Consider the following 12,446-nt stretch of genomic DNA (forward strand, 5'->3'; position numbering starts at 1 on the left):
AGTTAGAAATTAAAAAGAAATCGGAGCTTTTCTTATTTCATTAATTACTACAATACTGAAAAGATTATTAAGTACAATTTTTTTTCATCTTGATCATAAAAACCAATTGATATGACAGAATCTTAATTATCGATTTGAGTTTAAGAAAATGTATAAGTAGAATTATAATTATTCTAGTTACTATTTCAAAAAATAAAACCTATTCTACTCGAATAGATATGAGTAAAAAAAAAGTATGTTTTATATCAAGTGAGAATTAATTAAAATTTATGGCAACAGCATATTAACACAGGAAGTTATAAATGCTATCATGGATGATGGAAGTGGATCTCTCATTCCGGAATAAATCGTTCACAATTCTAGGTCAAACTATGTGAGAATAAGTAACGGAATAATGTAGTTATAGAAAACAACCCTTCACTATCCGCTGACATATATTTTAAAGGCTTCAAAATATTAACGAGCAATCTATTTAAGTTTTGCATTGTTACTTAAACAATAATAGTGTTCAAACCTAGAAAGCGACTGAAAAGGCCATTTAGAACTGCTTGAATTTTCACTGTCTCTTTGTGAAACATTCAAAGATAGCGCACGAATGGTGTGAAATTCATTTTACTGAAAGAATTTAGCCCATTTAAGCTTATTGATCAATTATTGCTCACCGTTCCAGAGTATTGAGCACCAGGAACTGTTGTTTCAGGCGCTGCAAAGGCTGGTGTACCAGCAGATCCGGACAAAAGTTCCCCAGAAGCTCTCAATTCTGCGCTTACACCCAAATCAGCAACTTTAACATGACCTTCACTGTCAACCAATAAATTACTTGGTTTTATGTCCCGATGTACTATTCTCTGGTAGTGTACTGAAATATGTTAACGACAAATTAATTTATGGCAACAAGCTTTCGAGTTAACTTATATTCTATATTTTAATATTAATCTGAAACAATAGTTTAATTTTATTATGTAAATTGAATTTGCAATAATTGGTGGTTTTCATCTAAATTTAATTATCTATTTTTTGAAATAATAAACAGTTAATGATATTTTTGTTAACATTTTGCGAGTTTTTAATCGTTTCTATAGTTGGAAATAATCTCGAATTGATTTAAATACCAATGTATTTAAATGTCAGTAAGTCAATTAAAAATATTCACCAATTAGATTCTGATCGAGTATTTACATCGTGATAATTATTATTAAAGCTGTAAGCGTGATATACTTGATTTTTTCAGGTTGTTATATAATATTCAATATTATTAAATTCAACCCACATCTTACAATAAGAAATAAGTCTATTAATCGTTAGTTAATGTGGTATCATGTAATTTTCTAATTAGCATACATTTTGAAAAATGTCAAGTGCAAGTGTAATAATAAAAAAAATTTTCATTAACCAATGAATTTTAAATAAGATCATATTCTCATGGTCACTCTAATTTAATTAGTTATTACATTTAAATTATTTTTCTATTTCAATGTTTCAAATCATAATAAGTATTTCTGTAATAATTGAAAGAATTCTTTGAATGCTTTATTATAATTCCTTGCTTTTTTATAATTACGTTTTCTTAATAGAATGATACAATGTTTTAATCAACTAATATATTCTATTAAATAATTCATAATAATTTAATAATTTAAAGAATGAATTTGTTTATCTTTTACTACATTCAGTATGATTTTTTTTCCAATAAAAAATATAATTGTTCAACAAATAAATATCAAAAAAGGAAGTTTTTTTTAAAGATTTGACTTACAATATTCTACGCCTAATACAACATCCCGAAAATTTGTTCTCGCTGTTTCTTCATCAAGTGGTTTATCAGTTGGTAATTGAAGAACTTCACCTTTTTGTACCAGTTCAAAGACCAAGTATAAATTATCTTCTTCAGGATCATCAAGTACTTCTACTAGTTTGACGACATTTGGATGATCTAATTTTTTTAGCAAAGCAATTTCTCTATAAACTTTTGCCAAAGGGTTAGAAACACCCTTTCTGCCAGGGGCCATTCTTCCAAAAATGCCTGCCTTTTTCATCAATTTTTTTTTACTTAAAATTTTCATGGCATAATGAGTTTCATCTTCTTCATTGTATGCTAATTTGACTATTCCGTAGGAACCCTGAAAATGAAAATTTAATTATATGATCTTTCTTCTTAAGCAATGTTGGCAATGAATTAAAAAGAAATTGTTGATATTTATTTTAAAAAGTTCCATAATGAAAAAAATATTGAAAGTAAGAAGAAAATTTATGATAAAAATTGACAGCTTTTCGACGATTGAAGAAATTTTAAGTAAATTAAAATAATCCTAGAGCAAAAAAGGAAATCTCTAAAGGTCATGTGGTGTGATAAAAAGATCTCAAAGATGTTGTAAAGTATTTTCAATTTAATAGATAGTAGAGAAAAGTGACGACAAAAAGAATAAAAAATTATCTAAGAAAAGATCTTATCAAGTGTATGCTCTAGATATCTTTTTATGCATCTTATACCTCAGTCTACCAGAATACTGATCATTACTTCTTGAACTTTGTATGTTAGCTTCATGGTTTTACTTTTCTCTCTAGCTTGAATCTAATTTTATAATTCACATCAATGCCCTTGAAAACTTTCCTTGAGATATGTAACTTAATAAAAAAAAGAACTAAGTCAGTTTTTTATCAGATAAATAAAAGCCTCAAGAAATATATTTCCATGAACTCGTTTTGTTCCAACAAGGGCAATATACCAGGATGATTATCTAACCGCAAGCAACAACTTATCCTTGTCAATGCCATCAATCAAATTCATGCTATTTTATCTGTAATTTTCCTTTAGTGAAAAATTTCTTATTTTGTGAAGAAGATTGATTAATGGATTAATTTTAAAAAAACTATTCATTCAATTGAAAAAAAATTATACAACAGAGAGTTTATTTTTAGAAAATGTAAATAAAGGGTTCCATCCAGATACGAAAATTCTATTCTAAATTCGAACCACTTACAAATTCTTACTGAACAAATTTGAGAATGTGTATAAACATGAAGCTTATTTTATAGAGTATAGAAGTATATAGTTTGCAATCTAAAGTGACCATATAGCCAGGATGTGTCCTAAAATTCAATATTTCAGCCAAAATTATACACGTATGTACAAAAGCATATATGAACTTGATCCTGCACTTAAATTACTCACGAGTTCTGACAGAATAAATTTATGTATACATAAGGATGCAGTTTACTCGTCGTAATTCAGGAGTATAGCGATTCACATATAGCTTTGTGTGGCTTAACTTGACGTTATGCTACATAAAATGAATGACTAGCGAAAAATAAATGTATAGACAAACATTCACTTTTTTTAATATTTTATCTTTCAACCAAATATTAATATATTTGTCAAAAACTGAAAAAGTGAAAAATAAAAAAACATTCATTTGAATGAAAAATACTCTGGTTGATAATAAAAAAACTTCAATTGTTTATACAGCTGGCTATTTTATCATCAATTCGATTATAAAATTATTTTAAATAAATAATAACAAAAATTTTAAATATTTATTTCTATAAAAATTCAGTATTAGTTTGAATGTGAGTGATCAATCAATGAGAATTCTGTACAACGTAATTGAATATAAAATTTTTAATTTAATTGAAAACATATACGAAGATTCTGCATTTGTACAATAAATACTGTAAACATTGAAAAGTTTTTGAATTTTTCACAAATAACAGCACATAGTAAATATTTTTCATTTTTATTCCAATATTTGTCATAAAAATTTTGCCTGATATCAAACATTTAATTTAAGTTTTTTATAGACATTTTAAAAAAAGAAGTGTATGAAAAATAATGAAAATATAAATGAAGAAATTCATCAAATATTTTGATGGCTATTTTATTGTATTGGTTACATAAAATAAAATAAAATATTCTTACCTGACCAATTGTATCGAGGAGTTTGTACTGATTAAGCTGAAAAGCCCCTTGTCTATTGTCAATGGAAACTCTTCTGCTCTCTCTAAGGGGCCTTCTTCGTATCCTTGGCGATCCTTGTGGACTTCCATAAGGTGAATAAGGACAATATGGATAAATAGGTCTGATACCAACATTCCCATTATCTCCTATCATTCTCTGAATTACTTCAACTTCTCCTGGAGATGAAAGTTTCCTCACTGGAGATAATCCACTGACTTTTAATCTCGAACTCTGATCTTGCATTTGCACAGATTTTGAAATTTGAAGCAATGGTGAGCTATCCGTATGTAAAAGTCTTTTATCCTCCGGAGTACACAAAGTTGTGCATGGAAGTGATTCTTCTTCATCATGTCGAGGTATTTGAAGAGATATCCTTCTATCCATCAACCTTGGCTCATCATCGCCATGATCTTCTGATTGGGTCGACAGTAATTGATAAACTTTGACAGATCTTGATAGAATATTTACTCCTACATTTTCTTTTTCACTTTTGCTATTACTTATTTCTACATCATTGTCATCATCACCATCATTAATAACCATCACAGGATTTTGAAGCCGCGTAACATTTTGAGGTTTCTCTGCAATACTTTCTAATTCAGTAGTTGACGATAAAGACGTACTATATTGATGAGTAACTTGCTTAAATGGCCTCTGGGATTTAGGACTAGAATTTGAAGTAGAAACTAAATGTTTTAAAAAATTAAGAGAACTTCTTTCTTGAAAATTACAGCTTTGAGATCTTACAATTTTTTCTTTCGTATTAGATATATTTTCTAACTTAAATCGACCGTCTTTATTCGTTTCTGTACGACTTGATTCTTTATGTTGACGTAGATAATCAAACCGCTGTAATTCTTCGGGTTTTTTTTGAACAGAAGTATCAATTGTTTTTGATAAAACATCAAGTGAGGAAATACTTGGAATTGAACTTTTTGAAAACTTGTCTCGATGTACAGGATTTTTTCCATTATTGTCAATGGTCAAGGTTGATTGAGAGAGTCGGTCTTTGATCTCTTTAATATCCTTTTCTTGTACTGGTTCAGTGACACTCTGTAAAATTCCCTGAAGATGTTCCTTTGTTTGATCAATATCTCCGCGTTCTTTGATAATCTCCAGAGTTTCAGTCTCATCATTTTTATCATAAATCTTTTTCGAAAATCTACGCCTCTCTTTTACTACTGAAATATCAGGAAAAATATCAAGAGTTGGTAAACATACGATGTCATCTTTAGATGAAAGTCGTACATCTTCCGTAATTTCTTTAAGTTCTGTAATATTTGGCATTTCTAGCCCAGCTGTGGAAATTTTCCGATAAACTTCTGATGTTGGCATTCTCTCTATTTCTTCTTCTTTCGCGAATCGACCAATATTGAGTTTTTTTGCTGAAGATCTCCGTCTATCCTTATGTGCAGTAAAACTTTGCAACGTGTCTGTAGTAGAATTTCTGCGATCTTCATCAAAAGTTGAGAGGTTACTGGAATATCCACTACTTTCACGTCTTGGTCGATAATACTTGGCTAATGAAGGATGATGAAGTACTTTACTCTTTTCTTCTTCAGTATCTTCATAAATTAAAGCAGAAGCTGAAGAAATTTTTTGTGTTGTCAAGAGTGGAGGAAGTTTACAGGAGTTAGACGTTTTAGAAGCATAAGGATCACTTTCAAGTAGGCGCTCTTTAAGAGCATCCAATTCTTCAGTTTCTTCCAGACAAACAGCACTATCTTTTCTTGAATCCCTGTCGATGTCTTCTGGTAATTTCTCCAAGGAATAGGTACTGCTTGATTGCTGAATAAGATTGTCATGGATATACGATCGCTCGTATTTAGCGTGAGTCGTTTCTCTTTTTCTTTCTACCTTTGAAGGTTCTTGACGACCGTCTAGAGACCCAATTGTGCTGGTCAATTTTTCTTTCACAGAGAGTAACCTCGAGACGGCTGTACCTTGAGTAACACTTGAATCTAAAGTACTGCTACGTGCTACTCTGATTTTATCTGCGATTGACAATCTCGGCCTTCTCTCAGCACTGGAAATTCTTGTGAAAACCCTCACCCTGTTTTCTAGACATTTAGAAATAGGGAGCTTATGAAATACTGTTGACTGACTTTCTACTTTAACGGGTGGTGACTTGTGCGTGACATATACGTTAGCATCATCGTGAGAATCATCGAATGTTTTAAAAATTGGCTTCGTTATATCTTGTGAAGTTGCTGGTAATGGGAACGATGAGCTTGGAGACTCCTCATCTATTGCGACGTGTCTGAAACATTATATTGATACGATCAGTCACTTAACTGGCATAATAAGAAACAATTAATAATATTGTTATAACTATATTACTAAATTAATTTATTAAATAAAATAGATATTTTGCAAGAACGGGTTTTCAGTAATTTCATATTTGTTGTTATCTATCTATATAATAAACATTGTCATAATAAAGAATTATTGCCAAATTATTATTACACTGCGAATCTTAGATTTGAAAGTATTCTATTTCAAAGTGTTCTAGAAGTGGATACAATGCTTATCAAGTGGGTAACGCCATTTTACAATGCATGAAGTACATTAAAATTAGTTGGTAGTTGCGGAAGGGTGATCAAGAAATAATCAATTAATAAGCTGAATTTGTACTTAAAAATATAACTCAGTTGTCTTTATTAAAAGACGAATTGCATTCAAAGAAAACTTCTTCACGCTATAGACACGGCGAATCCGGAAACATTCAAGTGTTTAGTGATAAACTTAAAAGGTTTAGTAATTAAACACCGAAGTGTTTACGATATTGAACACCATAAATAAACTATAGCATTTTGGTAAACGGCAAAAAGCGTTTAAAAGTCGACTACAAAATTGCCATAGTTCGTCTATAATGTTCAACATTAAAAACACTTTAAGTGTTTAGTTTCTGAACACTTAGGTTGGCAATGGAAAGTCGTCTAAAACTAACTAAAAGTTTAAACTAATGTATTGTAAAGGCAAAGAGATCTAAACCTTTTTTCCGTATGTTTTAAAATTACAAATGGTTGTTGTAAATAAACATATGCATACTCTACACTGCAAATCCAAGTTGCAAACACTTTTAAAACGATAAGTCTCTTCAATGTTAAATGTCATAAACAAACTATAGATTTTTCACACACTACGAAACGTGTAAAAACTGTCTACAAATCATGCATAGTTTGTTAATGGGCATTTTGCATTGAACACACTTTACGCGTGTTATTTTAACACGTTTGTGAAATCCTAGGATTTGCAGTGTAAGGATAGAGTACCAAAACTTATTAAAGAAAGAGTCCTTTGTATGACTCAACTGTCCGAAGTCATCAAACAGAGTTAAAATTAGCTTTACTTGTTTACAACCAAGTGTTGAGTCTTAAGCATAAATATCGTATTGTATCAGTGCATTATTATTTACATTTGAAGATAACAATTAAGAATACAGTGACACATTGTTTACATAATGAGAATGTATTTTTCAGAATGATAATGCGCTTCTTATTATTTTGACAATAAATTTAATAACATAATTTAAAATCATGCAATTCTTTCTTGATATTAAAAAAGTATATCCGGCAGTAGTGGAAGGAAACTTGAAGAAGGGGATAACAATTAAAGGTATTGATCCACCATTTTCTACATCATCTCAAGAAGAAAAATATTTACCACTACCGAAAAAAATAAGATCAGACGATGGTTTGAATGAAGAAGAAAACGATATCGACAGAGCGATAGAAAATGATTCTGATCCAGAGTATAACTGTGAAGATGTATTTTAAGACTAATCAGTTTCAACACGACAGGAGGGGTTTGGAATCGTAAAATACTTCGGAAGTGACGAGCCGAGGAGTCCCCTTCTGTTGTATATGAAGTGCGATTAGACAATACCTTCCCGTGATGCACTTCGAGTATAAAAAGTCTATAATATTTAGCGTTTTATAGCCAAAATTGTCTAGAAACATGCATGAAAAATTTTATTCTCCATTTTCGATTTATTTTTGGTCGATCTATCTAATGACATCCTCAAATGGTGGCGCCACGAAAACCGCCGTATCCCTCTCATTCTACTATCTGTTTTTTCATTAGAAGTAAATATAATGGAAAAGTGATCACTTTCCCATAAATCATTACATATTGACCAATTGAAAGACACAAGTGATTTACTATCAACAAAAACTCCAGTGTTATGTTGTCGAGAACAGAATGTAACAGAGCTATCATTCAACACACCGACATTTCACTTCTCCAAAGCATCAAAAGTCTTGATTCCTTCGCTTCACCTTTTAGTATCACTCCATGCAGGATGATATGCTCAAAAGTCCCTTCTAATTATAGACTTTCCATCAAATTGCAAAAGAAAAAGTTTCTGAAATCAAAAAAATATCTACATCTCCTGTTCAATGTCGTTGCTCACCCATCTTGCGTTTGAGACTTCTACAATTCCATTGGAGAAAACGAATACTATTATTGTTCCTGATGCCTACCATTTTGCTCCATATATAAAGATATACTTCCAAGGTCTGGGAATTAATTTGTCAGGACCAAAGATTCTGGTTACCATCTCAATGAATTGTTTGAAAAAATCTTGAAATACAGGGAAATTCACTGTTGAAGCTAAAGATTGTTCTGGAGTCATATTATTCACTTCCTCCAAACCATTACTCTGCAACATTACCATTTGATTCCAAGGTTTAGGTGGCAAAGCCCCTAATCTTAATCTTGGATAATTCTGTAGATTATTAGCTAAAACTTCTCCTTAGTTATTCTCCTTAGTGTGAGCGTAAGTGCAGTTTCTTTCTTATATATTCCTAGTTTGTAAGTAAAAAGGGTACATTTTCATAGGTCATTTCACTTATTTGCTTCAGTTTGCATACCTCTTTACAATCTATACTCAAGGATCTGTGAGCTTTGAAACAATTAACACATTTTAAGAATAAGCAACACCTTCCAGCTTCCTCATGTCTAGCATCGCCGTTATTCATTAACTCGAATTTTTGAGCATTTCCCTTGAAAGTCGAGATACAGAAAATTCACTGTATAACTATTTGCATAGCTTCTGCAACTCCCAAGTGGTTCACCTGACTCAACTATGATTCTTTTACTCGACAGATTTAATTACAATTCTACATCCACAAAACCGCAAGATTAAATGGTATTAATCGACTCAGTTTTTAATGCTAAGTCGATTAATCATATTTATTTTTTATGTTATATAGGGTGATTATTATCCGCAGTTTTGGCTCACTCAAGTTTTTTTCATTTCTTAAAAATGCTGACCTTGTGACGTCAGCTATTCTTTATTATACTATTAATATATAAACGTAACCCTACTTGTCTATTCTATGGTGTTTGTTTCCCAGTACTATCGTAAGCAAAAGGTGTTCAATATTTGCACTCTTTTTAATTTTATCCATCTGTAGAGGTCACTAACTTTTTATCTGTTGCAGGTAAAAGTGCAAAGATGCGGGCTTTTTCATGTAAAATCGTAGCCACTACAACTTTTGTTTAAAACATCTCTCCACATTTTTTATATTTCTTAAAAAAATAAAAAAAACTTGAAAAATGCGTGAAAACCGTTTAAAGAGTGATTTCAACCCTTGCCTGGTATCGGAGCTCACTCTTTCGTAGGGGAAACTAATTCTACATCTCCTGAAAATATCAAGTCGAAATTCCATCCTTTTGAGGATTTACAGGTTTCAGACCTTATATGACTGGACGACTATAGTCATACCTCAACTTATGGCTACTTATTGATGGTATAATTAAAGAAGTGATCGATTATGCCAAACAATTGAGCCCCGACTTACACGTCTATTGTTTTGGTACTTTATTAGTATAATTTTGCAAATAACAAAAAGTAATTTTTAATTATTGTAATCACTTACATTGCTGATAAAAATAAATGATGATCATTACTTACTCAACGGATTACAACATTTTACGATAATTTATTTTTCTTATCGATCTAATAAACTTTGACAGGTTGTATATAATTTTGTTATCCTTCAATTATCAATAGCTATTTCTGGTAGAAAAGAATAATACTTGTATTTGCTATGGATGTAATGCAAAAAACAATCGTTGTTGATTAAATTTGGTAAAAAAATCAATATAAAACAAAATGATTTTTTTCAAAGACATACATAGACGATAGCTATCATCCAAGCACAACTGCAACTTCAGTTCATTCGAAAGAAAAAATAATCAAAGTTTATGATTTTTGACTTTCAATTTGAATTTATTTCATCTTTTTAAAGTTGTAATTCTTTCCTGAATTATAAGAATTTTATTACAATTTTTCTTTTTTTAAGACCTTTTTTTACCACTTAGTGGTATGAACACTTCATCAACGAAGATTTATAAGTTATTACAGGAATTTTTTAATATTTATCTCTTTGTAATTTAATAAAACTTTCATCAAAACTGAAATAAGAATAAATATTGAAAATTACTTACTTGCCTTTTTATGTTTATTGCGATCACTCCATTGTTATTTTCTTCATTCTCATTTTCATATTAAAAAAACTGATATTAAATATAAATTTCTGAATAAAAAATGGAACATATCATCATGCCCTACACACTTACGTATGTAACCTGAGTTTATCATTAACGTATGTATCTGCTGTTTTTCTAAAGCAGACGCAAATTCTAATGTCAAGATTGGCTACTAGAAATACTTGATAATTCTATGATATTTTAATATTTTTAGGTGATATAAAATTTACCGAGCAAATTTTTTAGTTTTACTGCAAATTTGAACATTTTGAAATAATAGACGTAAAATGTGTTCCATGTAAAATGTTTATAAATAAATTATACGTATTTTGTATCAAAATCTATAGTTTATTACGGCATTCAACATTGAACAGGTTAAATGTGCAAAAAGTATCTATAAGAATAACACACTTAGTTTTAAAGTGCAGATATTCTTTAAATTAAAAATTTACACTTAAACAAATGTTGAACGAGACAGGAAAAATTTATTTATAAATTGTAAATTGCTAAATAATATAACAATATTTTTTTAGATTCATTGAATTTTATGTGTTTTACAATAAGGCTAGGCCAGTCAGTAAATACATGATGCTTGAAATAAACTTTTAATTGAAATAGTTTAAGCAATAGACATTATGAAGTTATCAACTTAAATCAACATACATGAGTAGTTGTCACTTTAGTATAACATGGAAATAAAAATAAATACAGTAGAACCTCTGTTAATTGAATTTCAAGGATAATGCCAAAAAAATTCGAGTTATAGAGTTTTCGACTTAAGAGGATTGTGTAAGTAAATATTCGACTTATAGAGGTTAAGTAATAAATCAAAGATTTATTCTAATAAATTTGAGATACAGAGGACCGGTTGATTTTGTCGAGATAGCTGTCAAATAGCCTGTAGGGACCTCCTGATTATTTTGACCTATAGAGGGTTGAGAGTTCGAGTAATAGAAATTTTGGAGCATGAAGAGAAGGGAACAAAACAATTTTCCGAGTTCCGGTGGTTTTTGACTTGGTGAAGTTCTACTCTAATAATAATTATAAGTTTCCACCTCATGTATATTTTTTGGAATACCTATAGATTTATTTACGCTCCGTTACATAATTAAACAATCAAGAAAATGAACAATAAAGAGGAATGAACCGAATGATGTATTTTTTAAAATATCCAAACGAGAATGTTATACTTAGATAAATTTGTAATTTAAATGAGATTCTCAAGTGACTGTAAAAATATAAAATTTAAATTCATAAAGAAAAAAAAAAAGAATACGAAAGAATTATGTTATGAGGAGTTATCAATAAGAAGCAAAGAAAGAAGCAGAAAGTAGGAAATATGAACTGTTTGTTAAAATAATATTTTGCTTTAGAAGCAAAGTGTTTTAAAATGATAAGGTAGTGAATAGAACGCATTTTTAAATCTACAATTACAAGAAAAATAACAAATAGTTTTGTTTTACCTTTTCTTCTCACCTAAAATAAACATTTTAGTCTTCTAAATGGACTTTTTGATCCCAACAAAAGTAAACTTGTAGATAAAAAACTTTTTTAGCAATTTTTCGAAAAAAATCAACTTTTTTTTAATTACGAGAATATTACGATAAGTATAATCATGTATTTTTTTTTTTTTATTAAAAAACAATTCAGCTGATTTGCTTTTAAATTTATCTTAGTAATCAATAATGATAGTGTGTAACATAAATGATAGTTAACTTTTTAAAATAATTTTGATATTAATATTAAATAGAAAAAAATGTTATAAAATTCCATCAAAGACCATTTGTATCAGTCTTTAAGGAATTGAAATAATAAATTTATTTATTATATAATTAATTTAATGTGTCAATGATTTAAATTAATTTTTTGAAATAACTTTTTGGCAAAATCCATTAAATCTTAACTTTTCTTGTTATTTATGAAATTGAAAAAAAAAAGTTTCAACTACTTCTATGAAAACATTATTAAAAGTATATGTATGTATAAAGAATCC

At 29.5% G+C, this 12,446-nt stretch overlaps 1 protein-coding gene across 1 annotated transcript in view; it reads right to left on the reverse strand.

Moving 5' to 3' along the window:
• The window catches only part of LOC118066338 (uncharacterized), a 43,319-nt gene that overhangs the window by 4,945 nt on the left and 25,928 nt on the right, over window positions 1–12,446 (reverse strand). The window contains exons 4-6 of the mRNA XM_035082298.1: window positions 3,917–6,215; window positions 1,757–2,120; window positions 663–859 (exon numbers count right to left, since the gene is read on the reverse strand). Of these exons, the coding sequence (XP_034938189.1) occupies window positions 663–859; window positions 1,757–2,120; window positions 3,917–6,215 (2,860 nt within the window). The remainder of the gene's footprint in view (window positions 1–662; window positions 860–1,756; window positions 2,121–3,916; window positions 6,216–12,446) is intronic.

The sequence above is a fragment of the Chelonus insularis genome, unplaced genomic scaffold (genome assembly GCF_013357705.1).
Source record: "Chelonus insularis isolate UGA/USDA-ARS -01 unplaced genomic scaffold, ASM1335770v1 contig_339_pilon, whole genome shotgun sequence".
Lineage (NCBI taxonomy): Eukaryota > Metazoa > Arthropoda > Insecta > Hymenoptera > Braconidae > Chelonus > Chelonus insularis.